Genomic DNA, 26,092 nt, shown 5'->3' with positions numbered 1-26,092 from the left:
GAATTCATTATTGCAATATTTTTAAATGTAATAAATTTAAATAAATTCTTAATTTTTGTAATTCTTACATAGTTCTTACATAAATTATTGTGTAATTAAATTATGACTATTAAAAATACATAATTTTATAATTATATTTTTGATTTTGTTACAAATTAAAAGAAGTAGAAAAAAGTAATTAAAACAGTATATTGAGTGAATGCGACACTCCATTATATAATGCGGTATCCATACCGTTGTTCTAATTTAGAAACTCTGTTTTAGTGACTTTTGTCAAATAAAACTACTGTCTAAGCTATCATTTAAAGTTTAATATTTTCCAGTATTAATCGCCTAATAGCGGTTAAATTCTAAAAACTTACTACAGAGAGTTTTTCTCAGTGATGAGGCTTATTATTTGCTTGTAAAAATCTTAAAGAACTAACCTATCCAACCTGGGGCATTACAATCTACAAGTAGAAATAAAATAATCATTGCATTCATAACATATAATTGCATTGCATTCTTTTTGATCTAAAAGGATGATATGTTTATACTTTTCTTAAAATAACGATTCGTGTTGTGTTGTATTGTGGTTTTAACACGACAGTACCATAAGCCACAGAACACATTGTTGTACAAGTAATTTCCTACACTCTTTATGGTAATGTTGTAAATGCAAAATATAGTGTTTATGTGCCTTAAAAACAACCATCCAGCTATTATAAGCTATATACTGTCATAGTTGAAAATAACTTTGGAAAGATCTAGTTCTGTAAAATATCACAAGGAGGACATTTGAATAATTTTGTTTTCATAGTTAAGGTTAGGACACAAACAATTGCACCAAAAATAGACAAAACAAAATATATAGTCAAGATTAGAACCACGAAATTTATAACAATGCTACTGATAAAATATTTTTGGTTAAAAGAGTATTGTTACTCTCAAAAATAACCTGTTCAGAGTATTATATTAACAGTAGGAATATCATTTGTTGTGAATTTCATTTAAATTATCTTACCATATTCTGTTTGTAATTGGTACAGAACTGAATCTCTACCATCGCTATGTATGTTATAAACATTTAAATCTCAACAACTTGAAATAAAATTTATATTTAAATACGTTCCATAAGGTCTAACATTCTTTTACCCCCTGAGAGTTCTCGTGGTAGAATAATTTCAGTTAACTTCGCATTTTCATCCAATTATAAGATCAATATACAAAAAAAAAATAAAAAAAACTGAATGATGTATGAAAAGTTGGATGTTATTAAACATTTTGGATGTTGAAACAATTTAACTGTACCGCTTCTTATGCAATACAACACATACATGTAAAAGCACTGAGTAACGAGAAAATGATTATTAACCACGATTTAATAGTCATTTAAAAAATACCCAACATTAATTGTCTTTAAAATTTAACCATATAGTATTCATATACTTTGAATCATTGACACAAACTCGTACTGTAGATAATTTTGTTAAAAAAAATGTTCTTGTAAAATCAGAAACTAAAGGTATTTCGGCTTTAAATAATATATCCCCAATATATAAATGTTTCAATTTTATTTTATTTGCTATTTAAAATAACAGCTTTGTCGCTATCGAAAATAAGCAACAAATTATGGTTATATTACGATAATTTAAGTCCTTTGTAATAGCAGATATATAATCACTTATAGTATGTTTCCATTGCTTTCCTTAAAACAGTGATTTACGTTCCTAATTGATTAAACGTTAAACGTTGATTAAACGTACAAAGACCTTTTGTACTTTCCAACTTAGTTAAGAATAAATTAAATTTACCCCCAAAAAAATGTAGAATGCAACAAAAAGGAGACAAACATATTTGAAAATATTTGTTTTTCATAAATAAATATTATACACAACTTTTTTTGTATTTTCTGTGTTTCCAATGAACAATGAATAAATTTCTGTTAACACTACGGAACTAAATATTAGGTCTGTTCCACCAGCTACTTAGAGTAAAACTCGAGTAAAACACAAATACAAACTGAGAGCGTAACACAAATAAAGTGTCAAATTAACAACTTTGGGTAAAGTCCACAAGTGCCGCTGAAATAAACAATTCAAAAATTTAAATACAAATCACAAGAGCTGATTCAGACATCAACACAAATTTTATTTGAAATAAAATGTACAAGTTAAATCTGTGTAACATTTTCAAATTTCGACAGGGATGTTACGTTCTCTCAGTGTTACTCAAAGTTACTACGAGTAGCTAGTGGAACCAGACCTATTATCTGCTATCAATTGAAATGAACACAACAAAAGCTCTCCTAGAACTTTCCGACACATAAAAGCTATTTCACATGCATAAATCAACTTATGACAATGGAAACGAAAAATTTTTAATTTGATTAACATAAATTGATTTAGCTGCATTAATTATAATTTATGCTTTCTGCCTATTAAAACTATAAGTTAAGACAATTAATTAAAAACAGCACGCTCTCCATAAATCCGAAGACTTAATGGTACAATATTTATTTTTGTTGTAATATCTATGATCCGAGACCGAACGAAAAAAATATTGTCTCTATGATCGGGACATAAAATGTTTTCTTCTCTGTTTAATTTTACATTCGTAAATTTTAATTATTTTATATGTACCCTACAATTTATTTCTTCTTTAACTATTAACAATAAAGTTTTTATTTGTATTTTTTTGCAGGAATGATAGATAGATGCGCATTTCATCATATCTGGTGTTAATGTATAATGCCACATTAGATATCAAAATTGAAGTCAATTTGAAGACACATTTGGAAGTTCTTTTTGTGAATTGAATAAAATATACTTTATAATTTTGTTTAACATTATACGCAAACATAAAAATCTGTGAGTAATTGGAACATAATTGGCTAAATTATTAAGAACATTCAATAATTTAGTTACAAAATTAATAAAAAATTAAAATTAAAGTAACATTAATGCTAAACATACCATGATGTTGTTGAATAGTACTTATAATACATATAATATAAATAATAGTTTTATTGTAAATAATATATCTTAAAAAAAAGATATTAATATTAATGCTATTATTTTTAGTAACTCTTCGTATGTATATTAATTGTAATTATATATACATATATTTATGTGTGAATAAAATTTCATATCTGTATATTAAATTTATTATTTGATGAACTGCAAACTATGTTTAATTGGCTCGGATAAAAACAGTTCATTTTCTTCTACGAATATATAAACTTAAAATGTAAGGAATGTAAATTATTTTAATTTTGTATACATTAAGTTGTTTATATTGCAACAAATAATTTACTTGGTATTATAAAATGCTTCAGGTTTTTATAAACCATATAAGATATAACAATAAGCTTATAGTGGAATAAGCTTTCATTTTTAATGCGATATTTCAAAACAAATGTGTATATCAAAAACAGATTATCATAACCGCTAATTAAAAATTTTTTGAGTTAATCAATTTAATAAGTTCAATCTATAAATAAAAATTCATTTTGTGTGTCTAAAACATCATCTTAGAGAATTTGCATTATCGATTCTAGTTTGTTTTGAAATTGAGATATGCAGTTTGAATGTAGAATATATCAAATATATATTTTTTATGTATTTATTTTTTGTTTTTTAACTAATGCTTGAAGTTTTTGAAGTTGGCTAAATAAATTCGAATTCGAAAACTCCAGTGACTCAACGCGTTTTTTATAGTTTTTATTTTCATTAGCAAGTAGCTCAACCCTGCGTTCCAATTGGTCCATGTACTCTTTCTTTTTACGACGACTCTCTTGTGCTGATATCTGAAACAATTAAGTGTATAAATTGTAAATAAAATATTGTAATAAATTAGATAACGTCTTTTTTATATTTATATTTTTAATTATTATTGCTATACTCTGTTATAATAAAGCCTTTAATTATTAGGTTTTATCTTTTATACAATAAATTATTTTAGTACATAAGGTAACTTATAATTATATTTTTATTTTAATTATTTTATTTTAATTATTTCGAATTAAATGGTAGTTAAATGGTAAATGTATTTATATTTTTGATCTTACTCATTTTAAATATTTCGAATTAAATGGTAGTTTAATTTTATTTAGAAATTATTTTTTTAGGATAATATTAATTTAGAAGTATTTTTAAAACATATTTTAGATTTCAAATTAAAGCTGAATGGTTTGGAATGGTTTTTATATATATAATTAAGTGCGTCCAAGAACCTAAGATGTGATCATTTCAAAATTGATTTAAAAGTTAAATCCTTATGGATCTTTACGTACTTAGGAAACATTTTTAACATTTTTCCTGATAGGAAATTTTATTTTAAAAAAGGAGCTTCAAACAAAAATGTTATTTATTCTCTATAGCAATTTGGATTTCATAGGGAAAATATTAGTACATATCAGAACTCTTGTCAAGGAAAACATTACAAATGAAAGGAGTATAAGTGTCGTGTTGCTATTGTAGGTATTTATGTATATTAAAGCGGCATATTACACTTTGTGGCACGAAAGCGTAATATATGAAATTGTACAATTAAGTATTCATTTTCAGCTTATTAAATTAGTTGAAAGTGTGGTTCAAACTATATATGGAAGCCCTTTAGACGCTAGTTGCCCTAAGAATGTTGCCTGTCCATCAGTGACGACTGCTCTAAGGTGCGAAGGTGTATGGCGCACACCCTAATATAATTTGCAAATTGTCAAATATAATATATATAAATTTATTAAATATCTTTACATCAAGAATTAATATTGTTTAAAACATTTTCATATATATATTTTTAAAGATTAAAGTTTTAGCAAAAACAATTAATTATAATTGTCAATGAAAACTCAATTAATTTACTTCTCTTAGCTATTATAGTCGTTAGTTGTGCGCATAAGTTTGCAGCTTACTTCGCAAAACATTTCTATCATATTTCGTCTTTCCCCTTTAAGCAATTGCATTCATAAATTTCTGTCATAAGTGTGCACAAAAGTACAATGAACAAAATAATGTGCGTGTGCTCTAGCTTAAAATATGAGAAATAGAGATTGAGAATTGTATGAGAGTATTTTCTATTCTATTCGAATATCAACTAAATGTATAATAATTCAACATGTTGACTTGCCGAAGCGGTTAGATGTGCGGCTAAAGTTTGCAGCTCACATCACAACACATTTCTTTCAAATTTCGTCTCTCCCCTTTAAGCTGTTACTCAGCGAATAATAACCACTTTGTGTGCGGAGTAGCTGGCCGCACATTTATATGTTGCAAGTGTGTTCGATTGTGTTTGATCACTGCATAAACATGTATGGTTCTAAGTACAAACTTTTTTGTTTGAAAAAAATTGGTTTGATGTTATAAGATATCTGTGAAAAGTTGTATTTATTCCATATTGATATAATATTAAACTATATAAGTTTAATATTATAATATAAATTATTTATTTAATTTGTTATTTTGTTAATGAATTATTAAATATTATATTGTGAATATATTGTTGCCTAATGTAACATAGTTATTATTAGTAAAACATCTCATATATTTCAATTCATCATTTTTAATTTAGGCATATACATATGTACAAGAAAAATTTTGGAACGACTGCACGCCCTTTCAAATAGGGTGTTTCATAAGGTGTTTTATTTTCATAAGCTGACAAAATGCATATACCGATAACACATCCATACTATATCAGCAATCTTTGATTCTGATATAATTAATAATTTACAAAATGCTTTTTCAGTATTGAACATATTTCTCTATTAAGCTTTATATCTCGAAATTCTAAAATAGTCTGCAATTAAAATGAACCATTAGATCGAAATCGAGTATAGATGGAATATGTTATGTAATGAACTTGTGGCAACAGTACCAAGAACTTGACAACCCTTTAACCATCTGGTTGTCATTTTCGCAATACTGATACCATGGCAACCCTAAAATAAGAGTGACATAATTTTTTTAATAAGAAGTCACACTCTTAAATAATTTATATTACTGTATTTATTTGCATTAAATAAAACAGTTGATTAAAACAACTAAAAAGTCAGTCTAAAATCATTTTTGCCAAACAATGTATTAATCTTAACCATATTTGAAATTTTATACAATATCGTTATATACAAAAAATATATCCAAATACACAAATAATAATGCAAAAATTAACACAGTACCAGTAATAGTAGTCACCCCTATTCTGAATAACATGGGAATGGGAGTTTTTTCTCTTTTTCCAGTTTCCCTATTCTGATTCATATGGATATGGGAATTTTTTCTCTATTTTGCACAAAATCTTTCAACAAACAAGTTGCGTGGGAGATTTGTTAAAAAAGAGTTAAATATGTAAGTAACTTATAATGATGAGATTTTTGAACATATTTTAATAAAATTATTATTATAACGAAATTATTATAATAAATTTAAATTTTATTTTTTAAATTTAAATTTTTATATTCAAATTTTTTTTTTTTTATTTTATCCACACGAGATGATCAGTTTTTTGAATATGTTTTAATAAAATTATACTGATATGACAATGGTGGATTTCATACGGATGGATTCTTATAAAATTACTCCACGTAGGTGTCAATTGCTAAACCTGTCTCGCAAAGTTATTGATTTGCCCGTTTACCGGTGGATTTGATATGGATTTTATCTAAGAATCGTGGATATAGCATAAATGATTCGGGGGTGTGGTTGGGAATAAATGATTTCAAGCTTATTGGTTTTTTAGCAAGTAGGTAAACCTTTTGCTAAATGTTAACAAAAGAAAATTTAAATATCCTCCTGTTCTTATACGTTGACAGTTGTAACATATAAGCGACAAGTATTGAAGTGGAGACATTCAAATTTTAGTATCAGTAGCCAAGAAATTTCTGATTGCTTGTTGTGATTACCACAATACCTTGTGAAGATATACTAATACCAATAAAAGGAATAAGATAATTTTAAACTTAATTGTAGAAAATAATCTTAACATAACTATGTATATAAATGCAGTCTCAGAATCAACAATGAACAGAAAGAAAGTTACACTGACGTCACACTGATTACCTACTAATTTGTTGATTTAATACAGAGATGTCGAGTCGCAAATACAATTTCTCACTCTGAGCATCATTTTATACAATTTCAAATATGTTTTCCAATACGGGTGTATAAGAATATAGAAAAAACAGACTGGAGTATCTGGAGAAAAAACTTTGATTCTAATTGCCAAAGATCATCTTCTGGTGACCCCCACAGTAATGGATAGATTTGAAACAATAAGTGTAAACAACTCTTACTGTCCAGTTAGAAATAGAAAAAGGATATCAAGCCACCTTGTTGACCAAAGGTACTATTCACACTAGTAACGAATTATTTACCAATACCAAACCAACAGGAAGAAACATTCAGAAAACGTACGAAGCTTAACTAGAGACATATAAAAAATTATCAACACTGCACTGCACAGTACTAGCAAAATTATTGCAATGATGTAGAAGAAATGTTTAATATTAAGGATGGCTAAACTAAAAAAAATTCTGTGGACTAAAAATGGTTTGTCTATAATAAAAGTTCATGGAGGAAAAAAATATGAGTCGGCTCAAAGCGTAGAAATTCAAAAGAAAAGCTTCGTTTAGAAGCTTTTTTTAAGCAACTATCAGTTTTGAAACAAAAAGAAACAGCGAAATTTTGTACATGTGTTATTGCAGCCTTCTTTTCTGTTTATTATATTATGTTATGTTTTTTGGATGTGACTTTAGTTTATCAAGTAGTTTTATCAAAATTTTTATTGCCACAACATTGGGAACTCACACGTTCATAAGAATGTCACAAGAAAACAAAAAAGTTGAATCCCAAAACATAAAAACACTACTTGCATTGCTACAATAAGAAAAGAAAACTGAAAAAAGGTTAGTAAATACGAAATATTAAAAATAGTTATAAATTTTTGCTTTAATGCGTTTTTGGCTTTAGTTCACATAACCCTGCACAAATTTTAAATATATGAACTTCAAAATATTCACTAATAATAATAACGCCTAATAAATAATAGTTACCTTATTCTTTATTTTCCTTCTTATTTTCTTCAATGACTTTTCTTCAGACTTAGTTAAAGGTAGTTTTTGTGGAATTGAATAACCTTCAGCAAGTAATGTTCGTTTTTCTTCGTCTGTTAATGTAAGTGCACCAGTATATCCCTTCTACTTGGAATAATATGAATTATATATACATATCCAATTATACACTTTGTTATAAAAATATATACATACAGGTTGAGAACTTATTAATGTTGTGTGTATTGGTTGTCTTGAGTTATTTCCATTGAAATTACGACTTGAAGAAGTACAGCGGTTTGTGTGACATGCAGTTGAGTAAGAACTCTCTCGAAGTTTCACTGTTTGTGGAGTAGCTGTGACCTGCTTCGTTTTATTGTTATTTACAGTAATTAATTTAGACGTTAAACCACTTAATCCAGATATATGTTCCGGCGAAACATTGCCCTGTGATTCATCACTTGGTGATAAGGATGGAGGAGTTAAGGGCATTCCGAACGAGCTCAGTTTTTTACAAAGGTTTTTAGGAGTGATAGTTTCTGATCCATTAAACTTTACGTCACTTGTTAATATTAAATTGTTATTTGCGACAGGTGTGTGAAGTTCGCATTCTTTATGAAAGTTAGATGACACAGGACTTTTTTTATTCACTTGTTGGCAACAATTCTACAAAATAGACTTTTTATTTATTAATATTAAAACTTTGATTACAAACATACCACACTGCTAACGGTATCCTTTGTACATGAATAACTGCAACTATTTGAAACGGGACTTGGTGGATAACTGTAGGACGGAGATAAAGGCTCCTCTTTGATAAAAATTTCGTCAACTTCTATATTAGAACTTAAATTTGGAGACACACTTGTTTCACGTAATATTAAGTGTAATTTTGCTGAATTTTTATTAAAAGCAATATTAGAAGACTGGTATTGTAGAAGTTGAGAATTCTGAACTGAAAGTGAATCTATTTTTACAGCTGCTGTGTTCGAATATGATTCCTTATTAGTACTATAATTGTTTTGAAAATTAAGCATTGACGTCAAATTTTTTTGTGGAACATTAAGCAATTTCGACGACTTTAGATTTGATTCTAAACAAAATTTTTCAGCCGTTTCTATTTACCACAAAAAATAAATGATTTTAAATTACTATTTCTGCATATTACTATAAATACCTGGACAACTATTTTTGGAGCCACTTTGTAAGTCGATCTGACGAAAATGACATGTCGCAGACTTAAGTGATATTGCAGGATAGCATTCGTTTTCTATATCTAAAAAACAAAAATAAAACTAAAATAAAAAAACTTTTGAAAATATGATCGTTGCAATTTATACAATAACCCTATTCGACAAATTTTATACGTTTTTACGATTTTTTCGACAACTCTAAATTAACTTATTTTTATTGTATAGTGGACTACTAAATACAAAGATGGTTTAACAAAATCTTCCTTTTCCTTTTTGAGATATTGGTGAATACCAATTATCTTTCACTTTCGACTTTCGAGATCGAGAAGATACCAAATGGAAAAAAACCCGATATCGAACATCGATAACATAGAGTAGTAAGAGACTTAAGCTCGCTGACATCTTCGGTCAAATGGGTGTATCCTCCTGATTATATTGGTTCAATTATCACTTTAGTCACAAATCTCTTGACTGCGCTCTACATTGTAAATGAGTCGCATATTTTTTGTATCAAGTTTAATATTTGTTGGAGCCCTGAAATCAACATCGCATTTTCCACCGCGAATCGAGTAAAATAAGAAGAATTCCGTTTTATTTTTTTTGGTTTAGTACAGGCAAAAAGATTTGTATTTATATCTATATTTAATCAAGTATTGCTTGAAACATTCATGCTATTTAAGCAATTTTGTTTGTTCGTAATTTAATCCTACATGTTTTTTACTAATGTTTATCCTAAGGATTTTTTAAAGCCCTATCAACGTTTTGTTGATCTATTCCGTCAGTCGTGCCATTCAATTTCTGTCATCCATTTTTTTGTTCTTTTTATATATATTCAGATTATTGTTAAGGAATACATGGTTTTTATTGTAGCAATGAATTCTAGTTAATATGTTAATTTTTCTTTAACGCTTGTCGGACTGGGAAACTTTACAACGTTAAGAAGCGGCAGAGGTACATTTGTACCTTCACATACAAAGTATGAAAAATCTTCCCTTATCCAACTTTTTTATGATAAATAAATAGAAGTGGATTGTTTTTTAAGTCCTAATTTGTAATTAAACCCGATAGGAAGTTCAAAAAATGTTGTTATACATATTTTGAAGTGAAAATTATTCGTTTTTACTTTTGACCATTAACAGTATTCATGAAATTCGCCATACATAAAAGCCAACTGCGGTGAATATACATATAGCATATATTATTTTTAATTTTGTTTTTGGAGGTTGTTGAAACTGATTTGGAAATGTTGAACAGAAATTTGAAAAACAATACAAACTATATAACTGCATCGCTGTCGATGAACAATTATTTCCATTCAGAGGCCATACACAATATGAACCTTCCAAACCGGCTAAATATGGCATTAAAATTTTTTGGGGTTGCGATGCATTAAACACCTACCCTTCACAAGAACACAATTATACTGGAACACCAACAGATGATCCACGGCAAGTAAACATTGGTGAACCTACTGTGCTAGATTTAGTTTGTTTAAACAAAGGATCTGGAAGAAATGTCGTTACCGACAACTTTTTCACATCTTTAGATCTAGGTGAGACATTGAACTCCTGGAGCATGGCACTCCTTGCGAGTGTCAATGGAAAGGTTTGTGAATTTAACAAGTTTTGCGTACAAACATGTGCATCAATGTGACAAAAAAAAAGAAATCAGTTGTGCTTTTATCAACCATGCACATGACAAGAAAAATTTAAAATTCGCAGAGCGCCAAGCCAGAGGTAATCAAATTCTATAATAAAACCAAAGGTGGCATAGACGTGATAGACAAAATGTTGAGTGAATATACAATAAAATGACGAACGTTGCATTAGTCTCTGGCAATGATCTATAACATGTTTGATATCACTCGATTGGCATCTTATATACAGAAAGGTTCAAAACAAAGAAATAACGATGAAAGTTACTCAAAGATCTTGCATGACTTCAATTGAAAACTGTAGTTCAAACAAAAAAATGATGGGTAACCATTTTCTTCGAGGCGCAGTAAAAACAATGCTTGGATTTTGCTCCCACCAGAACCAGGAACTAGTGCTAAAGTGACACATGACAGACATGGAGCCATCAGAATTTTTGGTGGCTGTCATGCTTGCCAATGTCTGACTTGGAAGAAACGAAAGACTAGAAAGTGATGTGTGGTTTGCGTGAAATCTGTTTGCGATGAACACTCTATTTCCAATACAACATGTGTTTCATGCGGAGAAAATCGATAAAATACATAAATTAGTGAATTTCCATTTCATATATAAAGTTTTAAATTTTTCTAGTAAAAACTTACCTTAAAAAATGTTTTATTATTTTATACAAAATCATGAAGGTACAATTGTACCTAAGACGTCTTTACTGAGAATGAAATCAGTTTAGCTTCATAGCTTACCATATACAATTTTCCAGACATTTTTATAAAGTTTTAATAATATTATCTAAAGCAAAAGTGTAGAGAACTTCTAAAATTTCAGACAGCTGTATCTATCCCATCCAACTAGGGTTAAATAAATACAAAGTACAGATAGAACATAATAAATAAATAAAACTATTCTCAAAGAAAAATGCTGCCTAAGGCCACTATATTAGATTCCTTGTTTTCATTTGTGACTTGATGCTATTCTTTAGACGACAAATGTTGTGCATCTAAAGTGGCCTCAAAATTGCTACTACTTGAAATTTATATATCTATATTTTCTGTCTTACATCGCAGCATTTGGTAAATGCAAAATTTCAAACGCCATTTCTTATTTTTACCATTTTCAACTATATCCATTGCATAATTAATATTGTTGCTTCTAGTTAATAAAATTGCTGAAACCCAACTCATTTTATTGTTTTTTTCAAAACTCTTGACATACATTGTGACCGAAAAGTTTCCGGTCATAAATAAATAAAACGCAAAATTCTTAATCTTCATCAATATTTATTTTATCTCCTTCAAAATATGCTCCATTAGAAGCGATACACAAATGCCAACGTTTCTTCCAATCATCAAAACATTTTTTATAGGCGCTTTCCGGTATGGCTTTGAGTTCCCTCTGCGAATTCTGTTTTACGTCTTCTATGGATTCAAAACGCGTTCCTCTGAGTGGTAATTTGAGGTTGGGAAACAGGAAAAAGTCACACGGTGCAAGATCAGGTGAATACGGTGGCTGTTCGATGGTATTTATTGAATGTTTGGCCTTAAAATCGTTGATAATGTTGAACAAATTGAGGTGAATCGGAACAAGCCGGGCGTTGACACGTCGCATACACAAATTGTCCACCAAAATCAAACGAGCCATCTCACGACCGATGCCTAGCTCTCGTGCTATCTCTCTAACACTCACATGAGGATTTTTGAACACGATTTCCTTTGCCTTTTCAATGTTTTCGTCGGTGGTAGAGGTCGAAGGTCGTCCAGAACGCGGCATGTCTTCGACGGTCGTACGACAGTCCTGAAAGGCTTTGTACCACTCATAAACTTGAGTTTTCGATAAAACTGATTCCCCATAAGCCTTTTGTAGCATTCGCAACGATTCTGCACACGAAATTTCGTTCGAAAAACAAAATTTGATGCAAACTCTTTGTTCAATATTTTTTTCCATTGTTTTTTTCGCAACGCACTACTGAGGTGAACTGGTTTCAACAGCTGCCGTAAACGAACTGTCCGACAGATCGCGCTCATTTTTTGGCATAGTAATTAAGGACAGTGCTGCCAAACTACATAAACTTAAAATATCGAAAAATATACAGCGCGCGAATTTTAAATGAGAACCTCCGAAAACCTTTCGGTCACAATGTATACTTTTTGTTACTTGACATTGCTGATCTTTAGCAAATTGTATTTGATTAAACTGATTTAGTCGTTGCATTGTATTACAGTTTGCAGTATTATTTTAAATAAATCTATTTTAATACACTTTCTTCCTGGGAACAGATATGAAGAAATTTTTAGATATTTCCATTGTCCTTTCATTTTTCCTTGCAAGACTAAATCTAACTCGATGCGACACTTTCTTACTGGGAAAAATGTGCAGAAATTTTTGGATATTCCCATTGTCCTATCATTTTTGCTTTGCAAAACTTTTCAACACTTAACATAATTTGTAAAATGTCAAATAAAATATATAGATTAATTAAATCTCTTTAGATCGAGAATTAATATTACTTATTACATATACATGTAGAAAATTATTTATTAATAATATAATTAATATAATATAATTTATCAAAAATATAAACTACTCAAATAGAATACCAGCTTAATTTGTGAATTCTCCTGCACTCAACATTCGCAACTGATCCTTTGCATGCAAACCAGTTTTAGTGCATATTTGACTGTTTACATACATATATATATATTTTTAAATATTAAAGTTTTAACAAAAACAATTAAATATAATTGTTTATAAAAACTCAATAAATTTTCTTCTATTAGCTGCTATAATTGTTAGATGTGCTTTATGTAGTGGGAAATATATGAGAGTAATTATTCAGTTCTATTTGAATATGAACTGAATGTATATGAATCCAACATGTTGGATTAGTTAAAGTTTGTAGCTGATATCACCGAATATTTCTATGATATTGCATCTCTCTCCTTTTAGCAGTAGCACCTAGTGAATTTCTGTCGCTAGGTGTGCGCAATGGCTGGCTGCAATTTATACGTTTCAAGGACGTTCGATTTTGTTTTACCACTTTATAAACAAATATGGTTTTGATTATAGACTCTTTTGTTTGATAAAAGTTGCTTTAGTGTTGTAAGAAGTATGAGAAAAGTGTTTATTCCATATTGATATAATATATCAATTATATATATATACATATATTTATATGTATATAAATTAATAATTTAATTTATTTATTTAATATGTTATTTTGTTAATAAATTGTTAAATGTTATCTTATGAATATATTATTGCCTAATATAATATGGTTATTATTAATAAAACATCTTATCTAACTCAATTTATTATTTTTGATTTAAGCAGTACATGTATAAGAAATATTGTGGAAGAGCCGCATACTCTTCCAGATAGGGCATGCGTCGTCACTGCACTATATATTTCTGCACTAGGCATGCTTTGTGGATGATTAGGCGCGGTATACTAGTCAATTGTGGAGTAGGTAATTTATTCATACAAGATAAAGTATAAAGATATACAAGAAAATGCATCCACACAAATAGTCAATATCATTAGGAAATACGAAGGAAATACTGTTGTTCTCCAAAAAATACGATGGATGGAGAACGATTACTATGAAATATGGTGACATCTATTATAGCGTTCATGCAGCATGGCACACTTTTGGAAATGAATTTGAAGTTAGTCAGGACTAAAAAGTATGGTAAACAAATTAATGCAAGACTTGTTTAAATCTGTATTAAGGCTACATTATTCAGCCTAATATATGGATGTGCTTAAAGTTGACGCTATCCCGATCATGACATCAAAATCGGCGTAAGAGACCCAAAAACAAAGGTACATTTAACCTAACTGGTGTTAGCCTACTTACGAAACTTTCTGATAATGAAAGAAGGCTGAAATATGGTGGTTGATGATATTAGATTTTAGCATCTCGACATACAAAATTAAACAAAACAACCACACGATCAAAAAACAAGATCCCGAGTTGTTCAAACTGGGATAGATCGAAGGCACGTTTGCAGTGTTTTAGATGCACGTACTATTTGCGGAGCCAACATCGAATAAAATTATTATCTCGTTGCAGCCACGCACACGTTTATATGTCATATAAAAGACAAACACAGCGAAAACTAGACGGCTCAATTTTTTTTTTTGCCAAAAAATGTGATACAGGGTGCGTATGCCAATGACATTGTTGGATTAAATATTCACTACCTAACAATGTTACAGCGACTTTGAATTATACAATTGCCAAATTATACAATTTTCATTCTCATTTTTTTAGTTTTATCTTTTTACTGCTATGATTTAGTCAAGTATTCGCAACAAATACGACCAAGTTTTCACTGTTACGATTCGCACTGTATATCATTGCTTAATGGTCAGTTGCAAAACGAATTGGCGAGAAGAATTTTGATTTTTGATCTGCGTACAATTCGTTCCAATTATAAGATATGAATTACATATTTTTTTTTTTGTTTTGTGTACGTAATGTGTTTTCACTTAGGTATATATATTTCCCGTAATTTATTTGGATTAATTGGGAGACATTTTGCTCCTGATTTTCTACTATTCACATTAGTAATATCCGTTCCTTATTGATTTACTGTACCAAAAACGTTGTCCAAAAGTGTTACTGCTTCCATTGATGTCATAAGTCGGTTACTTTATGAGTATGTTATTATTTTTGGGTTTTGGAGTTTTTTTTTTTGAAAGAACACAGAGGTAAAAGAGAAATATATATTATTCTTACCTAAATAAAGCCATTTAGAAAAATAAAGATTTTTTGTTTTTTTCAATATCGTTAACATTTTAAAAACTTTTGTTATATTTTAAAAATAACGATATATAGAATAAAACTAAACCATTTTCTTTATCATGCTAATATACTGTCTTAAGCGCTATCTGTCATAAAATCTGAAACACTGTTATTTTCTGTGTTTTTATCACATCTAAAAATACAGCCAATATTTCGATAATACCTAAAGTGTAAAGCTTATATATATATGCACTTATATAGGTATAAAAAACGGTGACAGAAAAAATGATCGAAAACAAAACAAACTGGGATCGCGTAAAAATGTTTGCTGAATAGATTCTGAGATTGAAAAGAGTAGACCTTGTCAGAAGGCAGCTGAAGAAAACAGATGTATCACATCAGGGCAAGGTTAACCACCTGCAGCAGTAGTGGGGCATGGACGAAGGTCACACCAATGGAAGTCTTAAATGACTAATAAGGACGAAAGCCTACCCCGAAGTAATATTAAGGTAGTCTCGGGGTACGACAATGTCTCTTGGAATGAGGGGAATGCGAGTCGGGCACTCACTTTCCGGGGCACCAGATTGTGGTCAGTGCGTAGACATTCCACTCCTTGCCGCAAAAAAAGAAAAAAGTATAAATGCACACAAATATAAGTAAGAGAATCACAAATCACAAAATTTTTGCTTTGAGTATGCGGAAGATGAACAAAACATGATAAGAACAATATTTAAGAATGTTTAATTTAAACATTTTCACATTAAAACTCATAATCCCGCAATTATTATTAGTTCTTTTCAACTATATAATTTGTAGTCTTGTTTAACTACGCATTTCCATTCACTATTATTTATTAACAATTTTTTTGCTCGGATTTTCCAAGTATTGTAATTATTTGCATTCAGCAATTCAATTTTCATATTTAAATTCATTATTGCATTAATTATGGTTTAGGCAAAATCAAATATTTTAGTTTTTCCGAGAAAAATATCTGTAATGAATTACATATATATAAGAGCAGCCAATGTGCGCTGCGGCATATTGCTAAAGAGCTGACTATAAACTAACTTTAATTTTGTTTTGAGATATTTTATTAGGTCTGAATAAGTGCGGAAGGAGTTTTCATTTTATTTTATACTAATTTTTTAATTCATAAAATAAAAAACTGTTTTCAAACTTTATATATGAAATTTCCAGTTGTACAAAGATCTTCCAAAAGAAGATTGTTTTCGAAATAATAGATGTAAAATTTCCAGAAATTATTAACAACTTAAAATTTTCTTATAATATATGTATATACATATGTATATGGATTTGACTAAGAATTTAGTGAAAATAATAATAAATTATTTAATACTTAGGAGTTCTGAAATTTCTTAAAATAAACATTTATAAGAAATATAACTTCACATTTTTAATTTTAATTTGATTTTATCTTATATCTGCCTAATTGTCAATAAAAATATATCCTATTTTAAAAAACTCTTAATTAAATGAGGGAGGAAACTTAATCAAGCTTGTAATATGTAAACAAATTTAAAGTTTCTCTTGAAAGAAGATGTGATAATTTGTTTAATATAAAGTTTCAATTGCTTGACACAAGAAATTGATCGAAAATTAAAAAAATTGAAGATACATACATATATACAATCTGTAATCCGATGAACTAAAAACTTGGGATTTAAAAATAATTGATGGACTGAACAATTGTTTTATTCTTTTCACAGTTATCAGTTATTAATTTCAAATTTATGATCACTCTCCGTAGATGATATACAAAATAAATTTGTACCTTGGATCACTATCGTTCTCTTAATATTGCACTTCTTTGAAGTGGAAGGTAGTCGTTCTTGTTTCAAAACTGTTGGAACTAAAATAGCATAAATTAGAGGAAATGACATTGCAAAAAAGGCTTTTGTACTACATTTGTGTATATTGTTATATGTATATACAATACTTTTAACGTGTTTATGTATATATAGCCATAGTCAAAATTATTTACACAACGAAAGTTTTTGTACATATTGCATAAAAACATGTTTCTATTGTTGTTGTTGGACGTAAGTTGCAAAAAATTTTTTTGTTGTCACTTAGTTTTATCTATGCAGAACCAAATAAAAAAAGAATTGGCAAGATAACTGTTCATTTGACAAAAATATAAGCAAATGCACTGATGCCTATTAGTTGTCAAAAGTATGAATTTCATTTTCTTCATCTTAATTAATGAATTTTTTAAACATTTTTTTATGCTTACTTAATTAATATAATTAATGTTTGGTTACACCACTTTAGGCATCAAAGTTTTACTAAGACAAAAATTTTGGACTACATTTAGTACAGTGGGCACAAAAATTTTCTCTTAAAATGAGAAAATTATATTAATTAATGAAGAGACAGAAAATTGAAAGAGACAGGAAATTGGAAATTGTAAGTATTCAACAACAAATTTTCATATAATATACATATGAATATATATTTTTTTAATTCATTAAGTATATCATTTAATATATACCTCTATTGTATTTATAATAACCTAAATTCCTTACTTTCATTTAGATTGAATCAATGAAAAAATCTTGTCGGGAAATGTTGCCAATATTGAAACCATCTTTAAATGATGATAGCGAAATGCTATAAATTATTTTATATAATAATATATATTTTTATATACATGTTAGTTTTAGTTAATTTTAGATGTGATAAGTTATATTAAGTTAATTATTTAAATTAATTTTCATTATGTTTACTAGTTTTTGAGTTTAATTGTTTCATTTACTTTTAAAACTTCTAATTTTGAATGTAATGTAAAAAATTATTATATAAAATAAATAAAAGTACAAAATACAACAATTTCTTTCTACTTATTTAAAGAGAAAATTGAAATTTATTTAAAATTTAAAGAGCGCAATAAAAGAGTAGAAATAAAAAAAAGGGTGCAAAAAATTATATGAGCACTGCACTAAGAGCGCACAACTTTCTGTCAAATGCGTCTGTTATGCAAGACATGGTCTTCGAGACAGTCTTCGAGACATGTACGCAAAAATTCATTGAAGACATTTGGCTAATATGTATGAAAATGTATTCGAAGACCGTCATATATTTGTATCGATCGGTCTTCATGAATGTATCCATGTCTTGAAAGCGTCTTCGATGACGGATCGATCCGTTTTCTACTGGGATGTAAAATCCACACACATATACAAACATATTATTAATACACTTTTCAAGTCACATAATTTGTGTAACTGCACAAACGTTTATATTCACAAATGTGTACACACACTTTTAAAAACTATAGACATAGACGTAGAAGTGAAGTCTGCAACATCACAATGAGTAATGATGATAAAAATAAGAAGCTGGAATAATCACTTTTTCAACAAACACATATTTCCTCAAATGTGGCATGCTGCTTATAAAACTGGCATCAAAGCGAGTTGAAGTGATCACGAGACACATTAGTGTAGCTTGTAACGCAAGGATGCATGAGAAAACCTAGGCAGCAGACAGAAAGTTTGCTTACTGATGAAATGAAGAAAATTTAAAAGGAAAAAGCGACTGTCTCTAAGCGAGAAGAAAAGCACAATTGGTAAGATATAGAAAATACTGTCTAAAAGTTTAGAGAACATCAAAAATATCTTGAAATGACAATAACAACCAACAAAAATTCAGTATTCCAATAATATGAAATACGATGCAAGATGGAATTTTAAAAGTAATTCTGCTTACAGAACCACCCTATTTGATTATGTGAACTTTATTGTACTGGTTATTGAAGAATTCGCAACAAAAACAAATCGTTTAAGATGCTTTATTTAAAAAGTATAAGCAATATATGCGAATATATAAAAAGTACGAAAAAACAAAAAAGATATAATTGCATACAGATGCAATCATAAGTACGGGATATAAACTTTAAACCTTCAAAGCTGAAAAAGATAATGGGACCCTATCATGAATCATGACAAATATAATTGAGCTGCTTTTAAGCGGACGAGCTCCATTACGTTATATATGTACCGATCGAAATAAAGACAACACATCGTTCAAGTGCACAACGGGGTATCTCTTACACATTTGTCAGACGAATGTCGTCATAGTTATTAAGCCAACAGTAAATATTGTGATGCATGCCAATCTACTCTAAACTACCAAGAATTTCCAAGGACATTCAGAGAAATCGCAGCATCCAGGAGTATCGGCATTGAAAAAAGGCAGGTGGATGTTTGCTTTTATTACAGATATTACGATATGGATAAACCGATAATATGATAATATAAATTTCTACCTAACAGGCTTAGTGAAAATAGGTGCTTTAACTGATATCTTCATCGCTCTAAACACAAAGCTAATCCATTTTACCTTAGTTGCACAAGTGAAATAGATTACAACAAGCATATTTTTTTCAGAATATATAATTTTGTAGACGTGGAACAAAAAATTTAAGAATTTTGAGCATGTGAAAAATGTCTAGAAAACGAAAAACGATCAACTCACAGATACTGAACTTTATTAGTTGAGCAGAAAATTTCAACACAGCCTCTTAATGAAATATTTAATATTGTTAAAGTAAGTGACTGACTCAAGCTTTCGAGACTATAACCTTTGTTAAAAAAAAAATACTTGTTTTGTTCAAATTTATGTACAGAATTAAAAAAGTTCTTCCTTTTATTAACATATACTACCATACCTTCTGCTCAAAAAGTACCCTGATTTTATAAATAAAACACACAAATTTAAATTTTATTCCAAATTTATTTTATCTCCTTCAAAATATGCTCTTTCTGAAGCGATACACATATGCCAACGCTTAACCCAATCTTCCATACATTTTTCTTAGACTCGTGCAGGTATATATTTTAGCTTCTTCAGCGAATTCTCTTTTACCGATTCAATCGACTCAAAACGATTATCACGAATATGGTGCCTGACCGATGACAGTGGTGCCGTGTGTGGCACCAACAACAAGAGCCGTGTGCAATGGAGCATTGTCGTGGTGAAGAATCCAATTGTTAGCTTTCCACAGATCTGGTCTTTTCTTACGGATCAACTCCCGCAAATGCCGCATAACGCCGAGGTAATATTCTTTATTGATGGTATGAAATTCTGGCGAAAATTCGTAATGAACAACACCGCGGTAGTCGAGAAAAGCAGTGAGCGAAATTTTAATTTTAGAGCGACTTTTGCGCGGTTTTTTGGGTTTTTTCTCGTTTTCGAAGCGCCATTCGGTAGATTGTTGACTAGTTTCGACATAATACTCATAAACTCATGTCTCATCACCTATTATGATGCGTTTCATGAATGTAGAGTCGTTTCCATGCTCAAAAATCATTTCTTCACACACGTTCTTTCGTATATTACGTGTAATTTCTTTGCAAAAAATCAAGGTGTTTCGGTACAAGTCGAGCTGCAACGCGTCTCATGCCCAATATATCATGTAGAATGTGGTGAACGGATCCATTTGAGATGTTTAAGTTACGAGCAATCTCCTTTTCAGTCGTACGACGATCTTCCAGCACAATTTTCTTGATTTTTGCCACGTTTGCATCGGTATTTGATGTTGATGGAGGTACAGAACGAGGCAAATCTTCGATCACTTCACGACCCTCTTTGAATGATTTATACTCGTCGTATGCCTGTGTTCGAGACATAGAAGAGTCCCCGTAAGCTTTTTGCACCATTTTCAATGCTACAACACATGAAATTTCGTTCAAAACACAAAATTTCAAACAAATTCGTGGTTCAACTGAATTTTCCATGGTAAAAATCGCTAAATGCACTTGAGGTAGTCTTACATTAACAGCTGCTGTAAACAAACTAATTGAGAGATGGCGCTCAAATTTGTACCATATGTCAAGAAAGGGTCTACCAACATACAAAAACCAAATTTTTTGAAAAAGATCTATTACTTAAGTATTTAACAAAATCCGGATACTTTTTGAGTAGAAGGTATATATTCTTTATTATGATATGTTATTTTGTTTGTAAAACCTGTTTAAATACTTTCATATTTTTATTTATCATCTATTTATATTTATTTTAAGACGGTAAGTGTAGTGTATCTATGTACCGCTATACACAAATGTTTTATATGATTTCCCAAAACAAAATAAAACTCAAATTTAACGATAGTGTGAACGCAACTAACTGATAACCTGGCGCTAGTATGAATAGATTCTGTAATCAATTGTTTCAATTCAAGATCTTAATTTATAACCAGTCTCATCTAAAGTAATGCAACAATGTTCTCAACTTTTCATGTCTCTTTTAAGTGCTCCAGATGGAATAAATGAATGTGTTGTTGCATTTATAGCGAACGCAACACCCATATTATACAAAATTTTCAGAAATTCAAAATTTGAAATAAAATATGGCTTGAGGTCTTTGATATATTTGTTTAAACTTTAATATTTATTTATTCATTAAATGTATCTTATTTATTTCAAATTTTTAAATAGCAGATTTTCTCTGCTACCCTTAAGTCTTAACAAATAATGTATTTATTCTCAGTCACTACACCAGCGATATACAATTTATACTGTATTTCCTCGAGAGTTTTGTTTGTAATTTCAGCTGTCAATTGTTGTTGCTTTCAATAAAAATTTTTGACAGCCAAAATTATAAACAAAAGTCGTGCAACTACAATATTTGTTTAAATTATCCACATTCCTTAGGATTTTCAACTTTGTGCAATTTCAACACCATTTCGATATTCATATGCACCAAAACTAAACACAAAATTTATGTGTTTCTTAATATCGTTAAAATTTTATTTCTCAATATTAATTCGAAGTTTAATAAAACATAATGCAATATTATGTAATTTTTGCATTTGCGGTCTACTTTTACATTCTTTTACATAATTTTATATTAACCAGATGCATTAACAGTGAATATTTTTATTATAAACCGAAAAAATCTTCAAAAAATAATCGTCTAATATTATTAATATTAGTTCCATTACATAATAAACCTATCTGCAGAAGGTTTAAGACTTTAATTAGGTAAAGAACTACCAATTCTTTACATACCATTATTCCGTCGAATACATACCATCTGATTTGTTAAGTAGAATTTTCGGTACAACAGAACACGAGATTCCCTCCTTATTTAAACTATATGAATGCTCAGCTTTAATTGGAATGCCATTCAGTAAAGCATCTGAAATAAGTTTGTCGTAGAAGGTATCCTTAATGTCTTTGTCCGCAAACCAGTCACTAATATTGTGTTCAGATGATATTTTTAAGGTTTCAGTCTAAAAGGAAAACAAAAACACTTAACAATTATTTATTTGCATTATGAAAGTGTCATAAGTCGTTAAAGGTCTATCATTGAATTGAAATTAAATATTTTATATTTTGTGTTTACATATCTTATACATTTTATATATCTGTGCATAATATGTTATAATGAATATTTTATACAATGTTTTAAATTGGCAAAAATGTACATTACGTGATATATACGCGGTTCCTGAAATCTGTCGTTTATGTCAAACTAACTATTATTTTGTTGGTGTTAATGGAATAAAATTTCCGTTTGTATTATTCTGTACTAATTATTTACCTAGTACGACAACTAAAATTACCTGTCAATAAATTAAAATACATTTCGAAAATAAAACTCTTATAAATTTTAGACAACACATTTATTAATATAAATTAAAAAAATTTACTAACATGTGTCATATGTTATTGCTTACGTTCAAGAAAATGCTAACGCAATCAGCCTTTTGAACGACATGTCCTTTTCTGATATCTCATCATCTTCGATTGAATAGTAGTTAATTACTATTGAAGACAGGATCTAACGTAAATGTTTCGATTGAATCTACTGGAAAAAAAATTGATGACGACCATAGCGTCCAATTTAAAATGATGTGGTTGGGTATGCTTTGTATCATATCGCTGTTGGTTTGTTAGTTCAGTAGTCTTTCCTCTAATTCGTTTTAATGTTTAACACTTCGTTTAATAATGTGTGTGACTAACTAATTAAAACACATTTTTTGCCAAAATTCGTTTTTATTTATCAACATAGTCCCCTTTTAGGGAGATACAATCATTTCAACGCTTTTGCAATCTTTCGATTGCATTGTCTTGGTTGAACAAAACTGTTTTCTTCGCCATATGAGGCCGTTTCTTTGCGATTTCGTCTTTCAAACGCTCCAATAACGCTATATAATAGTCGCTGTTGATGGTCTTCCCCTTCTGGAGATAGTCGATAAATATTATTCCATGCGCATCCCAAAATACAGACGCCATAACCTTGCCAGCCAACTGTTGCGTCTTTGGTCGCTTTGGGCGGCTTTCACCGGCTGCATGCCACTCAGCAGACTGCCGATTTGACTCTGGAGTGAAATGGTGGATCCATGATTCATCCATCGTGATGTACCGACGCAAAAACTCCGACTTATTGCGCGTAAACATGTCCAAACAGCTCTTTGAATCATCGATTCGTTGTTGTTTTTGCTCCGGTGTGAGCAAACGCGGCACCCATTTGGAAAACACCTTTTTCATACCCAAATGTTCATGTATTATGGTGTTAACTGCCTGCTGATATCTGTAGAATGTCAGCAATCCCCTCACTTTCACTCACTTTCATTTGGCCGTCCAGTAGATGGAATGTCATCGGTGTCTGTACGACCACGTTTGAATTCGGCATACCAATAACAAATGCTTCTTTTTGATGGAGCAAAGTCCGAATAATGTTTTTCAAGCCATTCCTGGCATTGAACAGTATTTTTTTTAATTAAAAAACAATGATAAATCAGCACACGGAATTGCTTTGAATTCAGTTTTGTTTGAAAACTCAAAAGTAGCGTCATTTAAAGCACTGTAACTTGTAAACAAATGGTCGGATTAACATATAATTTTCACAGTAAGCCTAGAAAAGTTGCCACTTTCAAAAAAAAATATTTATTTAGTATTAGTGCCGCCATCTATATGTCAGTCACACACATTATTGAACGAAGTGTTATGTTATTCTGTATTATGAAATGATATGAAATTTAAAAACCAAATCAATTACAGCAAATTTTGTAGTCGAGCTAGCACTCATCTTTATACTCGTTTAAAAATATAATTACTGCTGATCTTATTCTCTTTCATTCTTCTGCTTCCCTCTTAGACCACCGAATAGAATTTTGTTTACTTTCTCCACGCAAACATATGTACGCTGAGTATGCACAGCAATGACGATCTATTGTGAAGATCAGTTAAAATTAATGAAAAATAATAAACTTGCTTTTATACTTTATATAATTGACTTGCTATCTGACACAGAATTCTCTTTTATCTGCGCCAACGTGTTACAAAAACTTCTTTCTATATGGATCCTGTTTTTCATGATACCTAATTTTTATCAATCGAAGTTATTATGAAGTCTTTATTCGCCCCTAATAGCTATTCCCCTGGTGTTTGAAGTACTGCCTGTCTGCTCATACTACCTAGAGTGGCATATGTTCACCTGCACGGTTGTAACATTCTAAATTAAATTCAATGCAGTTTTAACCACAGGGTGTTGTACTGGATACTTCAAGAGTAACTACGGTATTGCAATCTCCTTTCGCTGTTTATCTCCTTTCGCGAAAGTTACTAGATACCGATTACTCAAAATTAACTTTGTTGACAGTTTTTCGAAATTTATTTGGTATTCCACCTCCTCACCCACGAAAAAAACCCTTACAATAATAGGCGGGTAACCGTTTAATTTATTATATTTTATTAAACTTATAAAACTGTTCAATATTATATCTAATAGCTTTTTTCGACTTTATGATCTACTTTTATGATCTACTGAACACTTCGAGTAGTCCATTTAAAATGCCGATAATAGCAACATTTATCAAATTCTAGTTTTTTCAGTTTTATTTTAATATACAGTAAAGACGATCAGTTAGATATCTTTTAACTACTTAATACATCAAATAATGAACATATTTTATATAATCATTTCCAATATACATATATGCGGTGGTCATTCATTATTGGTATGCAGTGTATTTTGCAGGGTTCAGTAAAGCACTGTGCTGTGCACAAAAATGCAAAGCACCACGCACAAATGTTGTGCGATAGACCTTGAAGCGTTCTTGGCCAGAGACAATTTCTTACAGCGCTCTCGTCGGCGAACGACTGAAACTGGGCAATCTCTGGCAGAGTCTTATCTAGATATAAGAGACAAATACCTTAATGAATGGCAACATAGGTGGGACCATTCCCAAAAATCAAGATGGACGCATTCGTTAATTCCAAATATAAGAGTTTGGATTAACCGAGGATCTGGAGACTTGGGATTTCAATTAACACAGTTTCTTACGGGGCATGGCTGCTTCCGTGAATACTTATACCGGTTTAGGCTAGCAAGTAACCCGTACTGCCAGTCCTGTCCAGATAAAATTGAGAGTCCTGACCACATAATTAGAGAATGTATAAGATTCGTAGATACTAGACAAAATCTAGAGACACTAATTGGGGAATCCAGCCCT

At 30.0% G+C, this 26,092-nt stretch overlaps 1 protein-coding gene across 1 annotated transcript; it reads right to left on the bottom strand.

Moving 5' to 3' along the window:
* Positions 1 to 3,473: 3,473 nt before the first annotated feature.
* LOC119688868 (cyclic AMP response element-binding protein A) lies at positions 3,474 to 24,210 on the bottom strand. The gene is made up of 7 exons (XM_038103532.1): positions 24,205 to 24,210; positions 22,663 to 22,864; positions 9,201 to 9,299; positions 8,743 to 9,140; positions 8,240 to 8,689; positions 8,027 to 8,170; positions 3,474 to 3,787 (listed from the first exon to the last, which is right to left on the bottom strand). The coding sequence occupies exons 1-7, from the start codon at positions 24,208 to 24,210 to the stop codon at positions 3,596 to 3,598; spliced, it is 1,491 nt and encodes a 496-aa protein (XP_037959460.1). The 3' UTR covers positions 3,474 to 3,595.
* Between the last annotated feature and the right edge of the window lie 1,882 nt (positions 24,211 to 26,092).

Source organism: Teleopsis dalmanni, chromosome 1 (genome assembly GCF_002237135.1).
Source record: "Teleopsis dalmanni isolate 2A chromosome 1, ASM223713v2, whole genome shotgun sequence".
Taxonomy (NCBI): domain Eukaryota; kingdom Metazoa; phylum Arthropoda; class Insecta; order Diptera; family Diopsidae; genus Teleopsis; species Teleopsis dalmanni.
This window is presented reverse-complemented; position numbering and strand designations above follow the sequence as displayed.

Bases quoted from the DNA above. Each gene is read 5' to 3' on its own strand.
- LOC119688868 (XM_038103532.1), bottom strand. The intron at 8,690-8,742 runs GTATGTTTGTAA...TCTATTTTGTAG, and splicing joins AGGATACCGTTAGCAGTGTG to AATTGTTGCCAACAAGTGAA. The intron at 8,171-8,239 runs GTATGTATATAT...TATTCCAAGTAG, and splicing joins CATTAATAAGTTCTCAACCT to AAGGGATATACTGGTGCACT.